This window comes from Petaurus breviceps, unplaced genomic scaffold, assembly GCF_028583685.1.
Source record: "Petaurus breviceps papuanus isolate PSGF00001 unplaced genomic scaffold, PetGlider_PUasm1.0 99, whole genome shotgun sequence".
Lineage (NCBI taxonomy): Eukaryota > Metazoa > Chordata > Mammalia > Diprotodontia > Petauridae > Petaurus > Petaurus breviceps.
In genome coordinates this window covers 6,808,335-6,825,602 of record NW_027187465.1, presented here as the reverse complement: position 1 = coordinate 6,825,602, position 17,268 = coordinate 6,808,335, and the positions used below count along the sequence as shown (strand labels likewise).

The 17,268-nt window shown below is 49.0% G+C and overlaps 2 protein-coding genes across 7 annotated transcripts in view; one reads left to right on the top strand and one right to left on the bottom strand.

The window, feature by feature from the left end:
- HPS4 (HPS4 biogenesis of lysosomal organelles complex 3 subunit 2) overlaps nucleotides 1-11,399 on the bottom strand; it is a 33,850-nt gene extending 22,451 nt beyond the window's left edge. The window contains exons 1-8 of one of the 6 annotated variants that reach the window (XM_069081709.1): nucleotides 11,329-11,399; nucleotides 10,193-10,413; nucleotides 9,437-9,694; nucleotides 6,281-6,371; nucleotides 5,442-5,585; nucleotides 3,881-3,988; nucleotides 3,261-3,377; nucleotides 1,121-1,215 (exon numbers count right to left, since the gene is read on the bottom strand). In XM_069081709.1, the coding sequence (XP_068937810.1) occupies nucleotides 1,121-1,215; nucleotides 3,261-3,377; nucleotides 3,881-3,988; nucleotides 5,442-5,585; nucleotides 6,281-6,371; nucleotides 9,437-9,477 (596 nt within the window). In that variant the 5' untranslated portion in view covers nucleotides 9,478-9,694; nucleotides 10,193-10,413; nucleotides 11,329-11,399. Of the gene's footprint in view, nucleotides 1-1,120; nucleotides 1,216-3,260; nucleotides 3,378-3,880; nucleotides 3,989-5,441; nucleotides 5,586-6,280; nucleotides 6,372-9,436; nucleotides 9,695-10,192; nucleotides 10,414-10,814; nucleotides 11,285-11,328 lie in introns of those variants that run through there. The other 5 variants (XM_069081708.1, XM_069081713.1, XM_069081712.1 and 2 more) reach the window with 5 other exon arrangements.
- Nucleotides 11,400-11,460: 61 nt separating this feature from the next.
- On the top strand, nucleotides 11,461-17,228 carry SRRD (SRR1 domain containing). Its single transcript, XM_069081669.1, has 7 exons — nucleotides 11,461-11,637; nucleotides 12,388-12,428; nucleotides 14,666-14,922; nucleotides 15,011-15,109; nucleotides 15,504-15,658; nucleotides 16,336-16,381; nucleotides 16,674-17,228. The coding sequence occupies exons 1-7, from the start codon at nucleotides 11,492-11,494 to the stop codon at nucleotides 16,887-16,889; spliced, it is 960 nt and encodes a 319-aa protein (XP_068937770.1). The 5' UTR covers nucleotides 11,461-11,491; the 3' UTR covers nucleotides 16,890-17,228.
- The last annotated feature ends 40 nt before the right edge of the window (nucleotides 17,229-17,268 follow it).

Sequence of the window (17,268 nt, the reverse complement as noted above, 5' to 3'; positions counted from 1 at the left end):
TGTGAAGTTTGGGTTTAAAGGGCCACACTTGAGACCCTAGAGGGTCAACCTATATTGAATTGCTTATCTTCCCAGTAAGGGTGGGTGACAAGGGAGGAATGGGAAGAATATGGAATTCAAAGTTTTAAAATCAAGTGTTTTTAAATATCTAATTTTTTTTTTACATGCAACTGAGAAATAAGATATACAGGCACTGGGCATAGAGATCCATCTTGCCCTACTGGAAAGTTGGAGGGGAGTTGGGGGAGGATATAGGAGAGAACAGATTGGGGGAGGGGTTATTCAGTGTGATCCCTGTTTTGGGGTGGTGGATAGGGGAAAGATGGGGAGAAAATCTGTAACTCAAAATCTTGTGGAAATGAATGATGTAAACTAAAAATAAAGAGAACATTTAAAAAAAAGAATTAGGAACTCTAATCACTACAGCAACCACCAACAATTTCAGAGGACTAATAACGAAACATGCTGCCTGCCTCCAGATAAAGAGATGAAGGATTCAAGGGGACAGAATAAGACATTTTTGGACACAGCCAGTGCAGGCATTTGTTGGCTTGACGTTCTATGTTTGCAACAGAAATTTTTGTCTTTCCTTCACTCTTAATTGTGAGAGGGGAGGAGGGGGAATTGGAATAGGAAGGAAAAAAGATTTTTACTGATTGAAAAAAAATTATCAGGGCATCTAGGTGGCACAGTGAATAGAGCACTGGCAATGGAGTCAGGAGGACCTGAGTTCAAATCTGGACTCAGACACAACACTTACTAGTCATGTGAGCTTGGGCAAGTCACTTAACCCCAATCGCCCTGCCTTCTCCCCTCCAAAAAGCAGAAAAAAAATTAGCATTAAAAAATAAATTCATCTCTCTCCCCTGAACAGTGAAAAATCCCAGCCCTCCCTTCCCCTAATCCCTTCTGGCTTTACTGAACAGGAGCCATATATCCCCCAAATCAAAGCTGGGGCATCTTCTGTTTGCAACACATGCCAGCACCCAGACTACCAGGGACTTGGCTCACCCTCACAATAAGAGCATAGCCAGGAGGGAGCTATGGACAAAGTGATCAGGGCCAGCCCCAGGTCTAAAGCATGACCACTGCAATAAAAACAGGGTGTTAAGTTACTCACAGTCCCTGATAGAGGATGCAGCCAGCCAGAATGTGAGGATATCGCTGGCAGGTTTGCAGAATGAGAGCGGCTTTTAGTAAGAGGAGGGGCTCCACCTGTGGAAAAAAGAGGAGGCAGAAAACAGCTTAATGAGGACCAGGTGCAGGAGGGGAAGGAGTTTTCCACAGGGCATGAACAAGTCCTAAGCCTAACTCTAGAAAAGCTGAGAGTGCTCCATGGTGAGATCAAGTCAACGCCCTGGCCTAGCCTATCTTTCCATCCTCAAAAGTCCTGAAGTCACAAAACCCAGCAGTAAGGACAGGCCTCAGAGTTAGAAGGAATGACAGGACACAGCCTTCCATGTTGTCCCTAGCACAGAGTAAATGAGGGCATCTGGAGGGGGCCTCTCATCTCTGCTTCCCTGCCAAGGCAGCTAGAACTGCCCTTCAGCAGGAGTGGGAGGAAGTGGTTTCTGATGCTAACACTGGGGATAAAAAGGGTCTAAGGCCTCCTGTACAATTAGCACCAACAAAGATGCACCCACCCTGCTCCACCACCTCCCTCCCTCCTGCTGCACTCACTTATTATCTGGCTTTCCTAACTTTTGTCCCTTACGCCTCCAGGCAACAACATAGGAAGAGAAAGTCCCTGGTCCCCACCCAGCCAGGAATGACCCTGTCACCCATCAGAACCTTCCTTTAACACCTAACCAGCTGCCTGCTCACCACCTTCCTTTTCAGAAAGTGTCCTAGAAATGTCATGGATTTGTCAGCACCACATAAATGAAATCAAAACCCCGGGTTTGATTCCCATATGGTTCCTTTTTTGCTCAGCCACATACTGAAGCATCGCCAAGCCCATGGGGACACTTTGTTTAAAAAGAACAGGTGGGTTTATGAGGTGGGTGCTGTGTAAACCCACCCTCAGAGATAGAAATCAACCAATGAAATCAATCAGGAAGTGTTTGTTCAGTGCCTACGTGACAGGCTCAGTACTGAGTGTTGGAAGTAATGGGTAGACACCTCAACCTGGAGAAGCACAGAAGCCAGCAACAGAGGGGGGAGCCACAGAGACGTCAACCATCTCCTCTGGCGACCTTCAGCAGCTTCAGCTTTCCCTGGTGAGTCTTTCCAAAGGACATGACGTTCACCATCATCAAAACTTTTAAGAAGCAGCAGCGTGGGAGCCCAGGCCATATCTCACCCACTCCTTGGCAAAGAGACTCTCTCCTAATCACAGGCAGGGGCCTTGCAGCCTCTCTCCCACCTCACCTGCAGTCCTACCTTCTCTCTTCCCGATTGTGGCCAAACACTTTATTATCAGCTCTAAGTAGTACAAAGGTGGATAATGCTGGTAGGGGAAGGGACCCTCCTGACCCCCAAACCCAACACCCCTAACAGGAATAGAAGAAACAGATGCAGCCCATGCAACTCACCCTCGAGCATGTGGGGGGGAGAGGGGTCTTTACAGCTTTACACTAAAGGGCTAGGATATAGCTGCTAGGGAAAACTTCTGTCTTGGGAACTCCTGCCCTGATACAGACCACAACCTGCCTGTAAATAGGCGGTTCAGGGATGCATCATAGAGACGGATCTGGAGTCAGAACGACCTGGATTCCTTTACAGCTTGAGATACTTACTAGCTTTGTGACCCTGGACAAGTCACGTCCCCTCTGCCTGTCTCAGTTTCCTCATCTATAAAATAGGGATAGTAACAGCAGGGCTGTTGCGAGGATCCAATGAGATAACATCTGTAAATTGCTTTGACTACCTGACAGCACCGTATAAAAACTAGCTATTATTTTTACTGAAAAGATAAGAGTTGGACAGAATGGTCCCTATAGTCCCTTCCATCTCTAAATCTAGAATGCTATGAAAGCAGAGTCTGAGGGAGCTGCCCGAGGTTTGAATCACAGAGAGCAGGTGCCAAGGACAGATCAGAGCCCAGACCTTCCTGCTTCAGAGACCAGGATGCCATCCAGTCTGCCATGCTGCTTCTCTGTAATGTCTCATGTAACAGCACAGACATGTGGGGGCACGTCTACACTATATGCCTATATGCACACATATACCTACACAAGCATTCTGCTTTAAAATAGGCTGGAGAAGCAATTATTCCCACATAGGTAATAAATAAGGGGGAAGGAGAGAGATCAGGTTACCTTAGTTTTGTCCAAATTCCAAAGGGAATCGAATATTTTGTGCAGCTCATTGGTGTTTTTCAGAATATAGTCGATGAAACTGTCCCACTCTCTGTTCAGCTCTTCCTGAGGACGAGTCTAGAACAGGAATGACTGCGGATAAATCCATGATACCTGCAGACCTGAGGAAAGCCCCCTGGCCCAGTCATTCATAGACAACACTGCTCTCTAGGAGGGTTGGGAGGGTTCTCTGTGGTACACTCTCTCTAGAGCAGAGGAACCAGAGGACCCCAAGGGAGCAGAGGGGCCACTCCCCTCCACAGCCCTGAAGCTGGCTGCCACCTCCAGCTGCACAGGCCTGGGAGCCAAGAGATGAATGTGAACACCTGCTGTCTAACCCTCAGGATGAGGGATGGGGAGAGACAACGGCATGATCACAGCTAACAAGGGTAGACACGATACTAAGGGAGGACGCAATTATTCTGCGGGATGGCAGTTGCTAACGACTCCAGGAGAAAGAGAACAGTCCTATAAATGTGACCAAAGAGCAGCCCTCAGTGTTATGGAGTGTTCTGGTGACATCCACCTTCCAAAAGGGGCCCTGGAGACAAAGTAGGGCCGACTAATATGCATCTACGTACCTTGTAAGCCAGAGAAATGGGTCCATTATAAAAACGAAAGAATCCAATCAGCTGATCGAGGAATTCCTTGCATCTGACATCAGGGAGCTCTACTGTGCAGCCCAGCACCTTTCAGACACAGAGGGACCCCACAAAGCTATACCTCAGGTCCCAGCCCCCCACACTGCGGCATTAGAAGGCTCTGGGGTCTGGTCTCATTGGCTACCCAGATCTCCAGCCCAGCAGCCTCAGAGCCCCTCCTCATCACAGCTCCTGCTGACCTCCCACTCAACACGCCTTCCTGGGCCTCTTCCCTCCCACTTCAAATCCTCAGCGCCACCCCCCCCAGGGCCAGGTTCAAATACCTCTCCTCTCACTTCCATGCACACTTCTCTTTCTTTTCTGAAAGCCCATCATACTAATGAATATCATACATTCCGTTAGACTGAGCTCTGTCAGGGCAGGGACTGTTTTTCCTTTCTTTGTGTCTCTTGGCTTGCCACAGCACCTAGCACCTAGCAGGTGCTTAATAAATGTTTACTGGATGTCTGGCAGTTTGGCACCCAATTACATTCTATTTAACCCTTTATTATAACAATATCTAGAATACTGCTCATTTTTCCACATGTGAATCTCTCAAGTCTAGACCATGGGCTTCTTGCAGATGAGGCCTCTGAGTGCTGAGCACTATGTGGGTCCCAGGGTAGCTATTCAATAAATACTTGTTGAACTGAACAACTTCCCTGTCCCACTTCTGCAGAAATAGTTTCAAGGAGCCCCACTGCTCCAACGTGGAGGCTGCCCTCGAACTGAGAGACAGATAAGAACAGATGGCTGCAGGACCTGGCCCAGTGGTTCGGCTTCAGGGACCCTCCCTCAGTATCATCATCCTTGCCATGAGGCAACTGAACAAGCTGCTGTCCAAGGTCCCCTTCAGCTTGAAGTCTTCGATTCTAGAATACATATTAGACTGGCTACAGAAGGCACACACATGGGCTGCGTACTGGAAAAGAAAATGGCTTCAAGCTTCTTGTGTAACCTAAAACTCAAGGTGTGTGCCCCTAAATGCATTCTGGTTTCTAAGTCTCCCAGCCCATCTTCCTGATGAACCAAGGTAACCGTGAAGGTAGAACTCATTGTAAATCAGAGTCAATGGAGTTCCCAGATACTGGGCAAATGAGTTCCAATGCCCTCTGGGTAGAAAGAAGCTGCAGAAGGCTGGAGGGTGACTCCTCACCAGCAGCGAATAACACCATGGGCTCCTGGGCTCTCTGACTAAAAAAGTGACACCGTCTAAATGTGGTCACCCCATTTCTGTCACTAAACCAAACCACATTCACTGTTTTTAAATAGCTCTCTACTCAAAACCAGAATCCATGTCCTGCCTCTGAAAACGCCCGGCATGGGGCCCTCAATGAGTCACTTCAGTTCTGAGGACTCTGGGCGTCTCCCAAAGACTCCAAATTCGGTAAGGGTGCTGACCTGCACTGGCAGAAGGACTTTCCTCACTGGAGGCTCCCTACCCCAGTGAAATCCACTGCCTATTCACATCTCCCATGATCAATGTAGGTTTTTAACTTACCCAAAGGTAATCTCCATCAACCTTTATGGCAAATTTCAATTTCCTCAGACGAACAAGACTGGGAGGAGACCCAGAAATCTCAAAAATACAGCGGACAACGCCGGCAATCTGTCCACAGAGGAACTCCTGCTGGTCAAGCCCAGTCTGTGAGAAAGGAGTAGATGCCAGAGAGGAGGCTGAAATCCTTCACCTCTGCCTGGACACAGAAGGGATGCTCGCTGTGGGGACAGCTGAATGATAGAGAACATTGACTGGGGGAGTGGATGCTGGCACAGATCATTCTGTGCCAAGGAAGGGGAAAGGGATGAAGTATTCATATAGCACCAAAATGTGTGCCTGGCACCGAGCACAGGCACAGGCACAAATGCCCTTGCCTCTCACGGCTAACGACCAACAGGCCAGAGCGGCACAAATGCAGGGGTTTACACCCAGGATAAAGATGAAGCTATTGTCCAAGTCACACTCATTACATTGGCAGACATTGATATCTGTTCTGCTAAGGGGAGACTTACTAAGGTAGTAAGGGGAAGCAGTGATGGCTGCAGACAGGCAAAAAAACCCAGAGATCCCAAGACCAGAAGCAGCAACCTGGTGACTAAGAACTGGGGATGTGTGGACAGGGGCAGAGTTTCTTCTGAATAGTGTGTCCTCCCCAGGACACAGCATGGCACCAGGCACACGGGAGGCACCTCAGAGACCTCTGGGGACACGCCCATGCGTGTTCCAAATAAAACAAAACCTCATTCCCGGATCACACACATAGGTGAGGGCCCCAGTTCTTAAACACTGCCACATGGAGCAGAGGCGCTGGACCCCGGGCATAGCACCACGCGGCTTACCTGAGCAGGATAGAAATAGCAAATGCCAGCTCTTGTTGGGTCTCCTTCTTCCTTTACCTTTGAGCCATCGTAAAGAAAAAAATAATTCCACCTGGAGAGACAGAGAGGCAGGGTGACAGCGTGCTTCTTAGCATCCCGTGATACTGCCATTTTTAACCCAGCTTCCCACCTCCATCTAGTCCCCGAAAGGCTCATGATTCAATGTCAGTGAATCCTTCTGGACTTTCTGAACTACAAATGGATAGAACCACTGTCTGGGTGCAGGAGCGCCAGCCTAGAACACACCTCTGCATTCAGGACCATCTGTCCAGAAAAGAATGAGGGTAAGAGAAAGGAGGAACAAAGTGCCCACAATGACAAGTTGTATCTGAAACAATGAGCCTTCACTTTTCAACCACACTATTCACCACTTTCCTTTGATAACTAAGTTCCTGTAGCATTAAGAGGAAGTTGGGAGCAGCCGACGATGTCAGCACAGTGGAAGCTGGGAAAGTGCAAAGGGCGTCAAAGGGGGCCCTGGCATCCTGGATTCATGGAGCTGTGGCTGGAAGAGCCTTCACAGTCCTCTGGTCCAGCGCCCTCCTTTTACAGATGTGGAGGCTGCGGCCCAGAGAGATGAGGGTCACACATGGAGGAAGTGACGGGAGGCAGGATGTGGACCCAGATTATCTCACTCCACGTCCAGACTTCTTTAAATTCCCCTTCTGAAAATGACTTGGTGCATAACCGCAAGGAAGTCACTTCAAGCTCTATGAGTGTCAGATCCCTTCTTGGTAAAAGTAAAGGTAATAATAAGCACAGCCTGCCTGAGGGTTGCTCAGGGGAAAGCTCTTTTTATTCCTTCTCTGGGCATGGGGGCGGTTGTTAAGGACATTTCACCTTGGGCACCCAGAGGCCCTCAAGGCTGCAGCCACAGGCAGAACTGTGGGGGGCACAGAGCTACCCTTCCTCATGGTCTGCATTTTACCCAAAGCTCTGACCTCTACTGTTCAGGGAACTGAGGACCAGATGGGCCTAGGGGCTTGGCCAATGTCGCAGAGACAGCCGACGACTGACCTAGAAGGCTCCTGAGGCTCAACAAGGAGATCCATGGAGCCGGCCAGTGGCAGGCCTGGGGCTAGCATGGGGCTCTCTCCATCCCTCCCTGCTTCTGCCTCATCTTCTGGTCACACTCAAAGTCTGTCCAACGGGACAATTCTCTGAGTCCGATGTTTTTCATTCATTCCTAAACTGGGAATAGCAATACTCCTCAGTGTCATGAGGATAACATGGGCAAATGGCCACCTGCACCTCTTCCCCCAACAGACTATAGGCTATCTGAGGACAGGAATGGTTTCACTTCCCTGCTTTCTATCCCCAGACTGGAGCACAATTCCTTGCCCAGAGCAGTAGTAATGATAGTAACAGCTAGCATTTCTTACAAATATTAGCTCATTTGATCCTCACAACCATCTGGGACACGGGTACTGTATTATCTTCACTTTACAGATGAGGAAATTGAGACGGATGGCATGGAAGTGACTTGCCCAGGGTCACACAGCTAGTTAAGGATCTGAGGCAGGTTTCGAACTTGGGTCTTCCTGACTCCAAGCAGGCATTTAAATGATAGATGAATTAATCCTGATTAATGAATTGGACTGTTTTAAGTTAAAACAGCTTGGAATGAATCAGGGAACTCTGTTTCAGGCAGATGGCTGTTTGGATTCTTTAAGACGCATCCTGGTCAGTCCTCCATGGATAGGAAAACTCAGCACACCTCAGACATCTGCCATGCGTCTACAATGATGGAAATTACTTAATTATAAATAACAACAGCTAGCATTTATATTATGCCCAAACACTTCCCAAAGGATGATTCGATCCAAGCCCCACAAAACCCCATGAGGATGAGTGAGTTAAGTCCTCTGCCTGGTCCTTGAGGCAATCTACTAATGGCCAACATTCTCATTGCAAACTGTAGTGTCAACTAACAGCTTTAAAAGGCATGAACTTGCTTGGGAAGTGGCTCACACAGTGGTCCAAAGTGTGTAAGGGTAAGAGCCCTGGCTGGAACTAGACTCACAAGGCCTGCATTGGCATCTAATGCTGCCACTCATGAGGAATGTGACTCTGGGCACGGCATTTCACCTAAGACCATCCCCTTGTTGATTAAACAGCTACAATATGATCTGATGGAGTTATCGTGAGGAACAAATGACTTAAGAGATGGGAGCCAGGGGAAGCAGGGCTAGACAGCAGTTCATCTAATAAAAGATCAAGGGGTCTGAGTGGACTGAAGGCTCAGTCTGCATCAACAGTCGGAGACGACAGCCCAAGTCAACAGGCCCTTGGGATGCATCAATGCAGACAGAGGCCAGGAAGATGTCTCTAGAGGTCTGGGTTTGGTGTTGGATGCCATGGTTTAAGAAGGAGGACGATAATCTGGAGGGTGTCCAAAGGAGGGCAGTGAGAATGGTGAGGGGTGTGACTTAAAAGGGATGCTATAGCTGTCTTCAAATACCCAACAGCCCACCAGATGGAAAAGGGGTCAGCTCTGTTCTGAGTGAGCCCCCGAGGGCAGAAGCTGAGCAAATGGAAGTCGAGGCTTGACCTCCTGATAATCAGAGCCATCCCAAAGTGGAAGGGGATGCCCCAAAGGGCAGGGAGTAGGTTTCCCTTTCTGGAAGTCTTTAAGCAGTGATGCTGTTCAGGGATGGCTCAGACTAGAAGGCCTCCCTGGGTCCCTTCAACACTGAGATTCTATGACTTTATGGAAGCACTTTAGAAACTACTACAAGTGCCTACTACATGCAAGGTTTAATACGTGTCTGCTGAAACTCTATTACTGAATCAGCACCTTCACAAAATGCATTTTAAAAAACAAATAAGCAAAAAAAATACCAACACAAAATAAATAAATATGCAGCAGAGGGCAGCTATGTGGCACAGTAAGTAAAGCGTCAGCCCTGGAGTCAGGACCTGAGTTCGGTTCAGGCCTCAGACACTTAACACCCACACAAAACAAAAAACTAGCCGTGTAACCTTGGGCAAGTTACTTAACCCCAATTGCCCTCCAAAAGGCAAAAATAAATAAACAAACAAACAAATAAATAAGTATGCAGTAGAGCTGTTCCACAGCAGACTTCACCTAAGCCATACAGCTGAGGGGCTACTCACCAAGAGACTGTCTTGGCTCCTTCTAAGACAGACGTGGCCATTTATTTCAAGTTGCCTTAAATCTGCCTCATGGTCCTCATATGAGACTTCCTCTCCACTAGAAAGTGTTCGGCCATCTCTCCAGTGGCAATGGCAGATTGTACCTCCGCTGATTTCATCAACCCAATGGGGAGAGGACTGGCAGTCTGTATTTATGGTGTTTAGAATGGGCACTCGCTGAGCTTGAGTAAAGGTGCCGGATGCTTTCCTTCTTCACATCTTGAGGAGAAGAGGGAACAGCTTTAAATTTCCTTATCACAGAAAAGAGATGTTCAACAAAACAAAGCTTCTACCAAGAAATCCAAGCAGACCAGACAGCCCCTACAGGCCCCTGAAGCACGCCTTCCCCACGGCTAGGCTAGGAAATCTCCAGGGTACTTTTCCCCAGCCAAGTCCCGTTGGAGGGGTGCAGTCACCCCCCCCCCTCCAGTTCAAAGGTGGCCGGAGGCTTCTATTTTCAGCCTGGGACTTCCAGTTCAAACTAGTATCTTAGCCCTAGAATGACTATAATGAAGAGATTATTTCAAAGTCCACATTCCCACCATGTGACTTAAGAAGCATCAGCAGATGCAAATATTTCCAAAGAGTTTTCTTTGAGGTTTAAATACTATGATTAAGAAACGATTTAAGGCGATGAGTGACAGATCATCACAGAAAGTCCTGACATAACTCAGGGCACTATTACCCTAGACTTTTATGACTTTTTATCTCATTTACCCTTGTAAGAGAAGTATCGCCACTTTATCCATGAGAAAACCAAGGTGCAGAGGGCTCAAAGGTCACACAGTGGGTTAAGTCTGAACCCGGGTTTTCTCTCTCTCCTTCTCCTCACTGGAGTTACTATCCACTAACAGGGGCGGCAAATCTCTCCGGGAACATTCAGCCAGCCATGCCCAGCGTTAACAAAACAGAAATTAAGGAACCATCCCCCTGGCAACCTGAAAGTGAAATAAAGGAACGGGATGTGAATTCCCCACAAGCGGGCGGGTTCAGACACAACAAAACCAGGGCTTGCCAGTTGGGCTGTTGAATCATGACACTCGGCTGCGAGGGTCAGGACCTGGTGGGTGCCAAGCCTCCGGGCCTGCCGGGGAGCATGCTGCGTGCCTTCCCCGGAGGCGGGTCACAGTGTGCGGGGGGGACGGGAGCGTGTATAGCTGCAGGTAAATACGGACAGACAGAGAGGTAGATGGACGGCAGATAGACAGATGGCCGGGCCTTTCCACGTCTGTGCCCAGCAGCAGCAGCAGCAGCGCCCGGGCACGGGGAGGAGGCAATGCTGGCACAACTGAGACGAACCAGGCTTTCAGCTCCCCCAAGCCCGCCGTCCCGGGCTCACCGCTGGCGGGCCGCGGGCCTTCTCCCCGACGTTCCGGGGGCTCGGGGGCCCCTCCCCCAGGCTCCCTGACTCAGTGGGATCTCCAGCGCTCAGCACCGAGCTCCGTAACAAGCGTGGCCGTATCCCCAGCAGGACGCGGCAGGGCCTCAGGAAGTGCTTACGGACGTGTCTTCGCTCACAGTAGGAGCTTCAGAAACGGACACCCAAACCCCGGCCCCGGAGCTCACTGGCAGGCCGCCGGACGCCTGCGGGCCTCAGTTTCCCCCGGACCCCGGAGGCCACGTGAGCAGCGGCGCCGGCTCCGGGGGGCCTACCGACTCGCGGCCTCCCCGGTCTGCGCGTGCGCAGCCCGCCCGAGGGAGGGGGGGTCGGAACGTCCGGCCAGCGACCCCTGCCTCCGACCTGGAGAGGCCGAGGGGCATGCACCAGTGGGCAGGAGGGGGGAGGGGAACGGGGGGAGGGGTCCTCCTCCCCAGCCCACCAGCCTCCCTCCTCCCGTCCCCTCCCGGGCTACCTGAGCGCGGCGCGAGCGGCGGCCTCCCGGTCACGCGCGGGGCCGCCCCGCCCCCCTCACGTCCCCCTCCCGGGCCCCTCCCCAGCTCGGTCGCGGGGGACGCCGGGAGCGCCCAGCGACGGAGCCGGCGTCGGCGCGTGGTGATGACGTCAGCTGCATCGCCATGGCGGCGGCCGCCGCTGCCGAGTGGAGGACTGTGCGGAAGCGCAGGGGGCGGCACCCGAGGCCGGCCGGGCGGGGCGCGGCCCCCGAAGCCCCGGAGCCCAGCGGGGATGGCGGAGCGGTACGGAGGCGAGTGAGCGAGGCCCGGTGAGCTCGGAAGGGGAAACTGAGGTCCTGGGGCCCCGGGGTAGAGACCCCAGGAGGCGTACGGGCTGGATTTGAACCCAGAGCCCGCGTCTGCGCGGCCTGCCTTCTCTGGGCTTCGGTTTTCCCCAGTGGGGAGGGAGGGGATTAAGCAAAGGCGGCCCTACCCCTCCCGGACGCTCCCTTCACGCCGTGGGCCTCAGCGCCCTCCCCTCGGGAACGGGCGTATTGCTAGCGTGTGCCTCCGGGGAGGTTGTGAGGCTTTGGTAGACGTTGTGTGGAGCGCCGGGCGCGCGACCGATTCCTCGGCTGGGCAGCTTACGGCCCGCCCTGGCCGCTGTCTGGACTCGAGGCAGTGCCTCTGGTTAGGGAGCGGGCGGGGAGGTCCGTGCGCGGGCCCGGCGGCCGCCCCCCGGGGTGCCCCCTGCGCCCGGCTCCGTGCAGAGGCGGCCCTCCCCGGCGCCAGCGATCCTGGGTCTGGAACGTAGCCTCGCCCTCCCGGGGGTGAACAGGGCTGCGTGGGCCAGGAGAATCTGGTAAAGGACCCACTTTCGGCAGCTTAAGGTGATGGTGAGCCAGTGTGCTCTGGCTGCAGCTCCCGGAAGGCGGCTGCAGCTTCTGTGCCCCTCAGGCTCTCCTGAGAGAACGAAGCCCCCAGTGTGAAGGGACGGCCGTTTGTCTTGGGCTCAGGTAAGAGAAGGCTTCAAGCAGCCCTGAAAAGGCAGAGGCAATGACTGTATTTATCTTTAACAGGGAGGACCTGCTAATCTCTGATCTCTGGCATCTGACAGAGGGTGAGTAACACGCTATCCATCCCTGAGTACAGAAGGAAGGCGCACCAAGGCCCTGGTGAGCCCTGATGAAAACCCACTCATGAAGGCTTCTCTTTGCTCCCTTATCATTAAGAAAATAACATTTGATGAGCTTAGTGCTGATAAAAATAAGCCCATAGTCATTCAGAGGAGGTCAGCCTGGCTATCCACAATGGAAAAGGAAAGTATAAGAAACTGTTTATTTACCCTCAATGGGTATGGCATAATTCATGATTGACTAGACCTAGCTGGATCGACAGTCAGGAAATTATACATTACTTTTTTTTACCATTCCTCCAACGTTGCTAAATTGGTGTTAAGGACGCCCAAAAAGATGCATGGTGGGTGTGTTTAGTTTAGGTTGTTATACTTCTAGCAATTACTTATGTGCCAGAATCGGTATAAGACATTATCTATGACGTGATCAGAGAGCTGGCGATGTCGTGAGGTCAGAGGATAAGGAGGGGGGGGGCCAGCATAGCATTCAAGAAATATGAAAGAGTAAGAGAAGGGCCTATAGCCACCATACTAGATGACTCCTCTATGGAAAATGTATAGAAAGATAGGGGCGGCAGAAAACTATTAAGCTGTATATTCCCTTGACTCGGTGATAGATACAATGGCCCAACGAGATCAAAGAGGAAAAGGGTCCATATGTACAAAAGTATTTATAGCAGCTCTTTTTTGTTAGCAAAAGATTGTAAACTGAGGGGATGCCCATCAGTAGGGGAGTGGATGAACAAGTTATGGTATGTCAAGCAGATGGAGCACTGTTGTGCTGTAAGAAATGCTGAAGGAGCCAGTTTCAGAGAAGCCTGGTAAGACTTATATGAAGTGATGCAGAATAGAACAATTTCTCCAATAATGATATCAATTATGAAAGACCTCATGATGAAACATGCTAACTACCGGCACATGGGGAGTTAATGGACTCGAAGTATATTTTCTTCTCTTTCTTTTTGTTTTTTAAAAAACATGGGTAATACAAACATTTGTTTTGCATCTTATACACATTTGCAATGGGTTTTGTTTTTCTTGCCTTCTCAGAGTGATTGGGGAGGGAAGAGGGAAGCAGAGGAGAAAATCTGGAACTGAAAATAAAACAATTGAATTTTTAAGAAACAAAATTTTACATTTTAAAAAGAAAGCTATTGGCAGGAATCACCAAAGAGAAGGTATGGTGGGTGATAGGATCTAGAGCTGGAAGAAACCTCACAAGCCATCTTGTCCAACTCCCATACTGAACAGAGGAAGGCACTGAGTCTCAGGCAGGGAAGGGGGTTGCTGTAGGTCACACAGGTAGCGGGGGTCAGAGGTGGGCTCTGCAGCCAGATGCTCTGACTCCAGAGGCAGTAGCACTCTTGGCAGAGAAGCTGCTATCTGCACCAGTAGAAGAAGTGGCCACACAATGAGATCGTGGACTCCTCAAAGCCTCTGAAGTGAAAGTGAGCGCGTCCTTCAGCATCACTATACTAAAGCTCTAACAGTCCCCCGAGAAGATCGGCGTGGCCAATGAACAGAGATGACATGCAAATTCACAAAATATTTAATGTAGAAAAAAAGCATCATCAGTTTTTAAAGTAAAAATGAGAGAATGACAGGAAGGCTTCACATTTGTTCCTTTTCCATAAATCAAGAGATTAAGTTAGGAATTCATTCTTGGTAACCTGAGGGCCCCTTTTTCTTCTGGGTTGGACTGTTGTCAGAGATCCCGTTCTCAGCCTATTCCACGCTTCTGCTGTCTGCCCTGAAAAGTGACTGCCTCAGAACTGACTACTTCATCTCTTTTCCCAGAACATTGACATAAAACTTGAACAGATACTTAGCCAAATTCATTTGCTTATTAGTAGCCTTTTGATTTCTGAGTATTGGTATTTTCGTGTCTTTTTTCTCATCATTGTATCCATACACAAAGTGTAGGCACTAAATGTTGCTTTAACTGAATTGCATTCTTTCAAGAAGGAAGACCTCTAACAGAGGTAGGACAATTTTTTTTTTTGCCTACTTCAGTACAGAGCCACATTCATTCACTGTAATGACTTGTTAGATGCTTATACTGTCTACAAGTCCTGTTAGGTGCTGAGGAGGGGAACTTTGTGATGATTATCTGGGAAATCCTTTTTAGCAGAAATCAGAAATACCTTTCTTCCTTTCAAACCCTTGATAACTTATGATATCAAAGTACCTCTTCTGTTGGGATTTTGTCTCTCGACATTCAGGAATCATCCAGAAGTGTCTTACTAAACCTCTGGAACAGCTGCAGGGAGTCATGGTGCCCATTTCCGAAGCCCTTGAACACCTCCAGCTTGAACCATCACAGCCCCCAGCTGAGACACCCAGTTCCAGCTTGAGGGAAGACTCAGTAAAGAGGACAAGCCATTTTAAGTGTGTTTGCTATGGAATTGGGAAGTTTGCTTCATGTGTAATAGCCCGCAATCAACTAGCATTTTTACTTCTCTTTCTGGAGAAGTTACAGGTAAGGTCAATGAAGGATGTTGGGAAAGGAAATCAGAATGGACCGGTCTGGCTGGCTCTGAAGCATCACCTTTTTCTTTCTTGTGCAGATCCCCAGAAATCACTGCTACGTATTTGATCCTCTCTTTAATGAACTTGAAATTTCAGTTCTTAACACCCTTGGTCTGACTGTTCTCAATGAGAATGAGGTAAGATTTTAAGAGTCAGAATATGCCAGGAGAAGCTTAACATAGATCTTCTTCTAAACTCTGAAACATGCTGGTGGAACTGTCCACACTCAGGTTAGCTCCAAGTCTTTAACCTGTCCCATTGGACTGGTAGCATGTGTCAGGTTCTGCTGTGCTGGCCCTCACAAACTCAAGGTCCTCTGTACCACTAGAATTCAGAGGACCTTAGAGGAAGCGAGGTCTTCTAGGTGCTTTGTATGGACTCATTTGAAGGTGTTAAGCATATGGGGACTTGCCAGTGCCCCTACCAAGGGTTGAGTTCTTTGGTTGAATTTAATTGGAGCAGTTTCTCTGAAGCTGAAAAGCTGAACAATCTGCATTCTGCCAGTTATATCATTGCCAGATTTGTCCACAGGAAGGAAAACGGAGTATTTATGGCGAAGCCACCATTTTTTACATGATCCACTGTGGAACAGCTTTGTATAACAATCTGTTATGGAGTAACTGGTCAGTGGACTCCCTTTCCAAAATGATGATCATTGGAAATAGTTTCAAAGGAATTGAAGGAAAGTAAGTGCCTGAAATAATCCATGTAAGGTTCACTTTTGACATTTCCAGATCGCCCTGGATTAATTTAGAGCATTTCCACTTCCCCACCCCTGGTCTTCTGGTTACTTCTCTCCTAGAATTAGTGTTAAAATGGCCCTTGTTCCAATGAGTGCTTCTGTTTGGTTGATTTAAACAGCTGTTGCAGTCAGACCCAAGCTTACAGCCACATACGTTGGATCAGTACCCTCCTGGTACAGTTATCCACCCGGGCTCAGCATGGACTCTTCTTCCTAAGCCACAAAATACTGAAGCATTAGAACAGGAAGGGTGGAAGCTGCAGAGGCAAATTTAGACTTAGAGAACCAATAAAGAGCCATCCCAGAGTAGAATGGGCTGCCTGGGAAGATGGTGAGCTTCCCCCACCTCCCTGGAAGTCTTCCGGTAGAGGCTGGAAGAATAGCCACTAGGTGGGGATGTAGAAGGAATCCTGTCATAGCTGGGTTGGCCCACATGGAATCAGATGTCCTTTCAGGTCTGAGATTCTGTTGGCTTTGAGATCTTCCGGCCTCCCTCCCTCCCTCCCAGACACATTTGTAAGCGTTTCCCTTCTAGTTATTTTGGGAAGTTCTGCCTTCAGTTTAGACTCCTCTTGTCTGTTTATTGTGTCTCACTTCTTAATTTTTATTTCTTATTTCTAGGTTATTAGCAAGGATTCTTCTGAAAGATTACTCCTATGTGGCAAAGGTATGTATGTGCGGTGAGGCTGGGGGAGCAATTGAATCTTTGTAGCTTTTCCTCAGTGTTTAAAAAAAAAAATACATTCAAATTATGCAGGAGAAAATAAATTAGCCTATAATTGAAACAAGAATTAAGTGAATTTTTCTCTCCACTCATTAAGATTATGGTCAAACGTTTCCACTGTTCTTTGGACAAAGTTTTGTTGTTTCACTTGGAGGCCAATTAGAATAAACGATTATCTGTCATTCGCCCAGAAGGAAGAGGGGCTAATTGGGTTTTACCTTTGGATTCTTTCTAGATTTTGAAAGGAATAGAGGAAATTGAATTTCCTCAGACATTGCCCTACATGGACATATTTAACGATACCGCCATCCATTGGTTTCCTTTACAAAAGCTGAAAGAGCTCCCCAGTGAAATCTGGACAATCCGAGAAGAGCCAGAATATTCAGAAGGTGAGGAGTTGGAAATCATCAGGAACCAGAGGAAGCTGGTTCAGCCCTTCCTTGGACATTAATTCACTGTTACTGCACAGCGAGTCAGGAAGACTCAGGCTCTGGCCTGGCCTTGGATGCACACTGAGGGACACTGGGCAAGTTATAACCTCTCAGGTCCCTAAGCAGCATCCATGAGCTCCAGAGGCCACACAATCCACAATGAAGGCTGAACTGGGCAGACTACAGCAGAACATCTGAGTCACTGGAAAGCTAAAAGGTAGCTGATGCTTCGGATAATTTCAAAGAATTCCTTGTTTCTCTTACCCAGATGGAATTTAGAAAGAGGAACCACATGACATGCCAGATCTTCCAATTGGGAAGGTATTGTCGATGTTTCATAAACTGCTTTTTGAAAATAAGCATTTAGCATTTCCTTTAACATTGATGTCCTACATGATA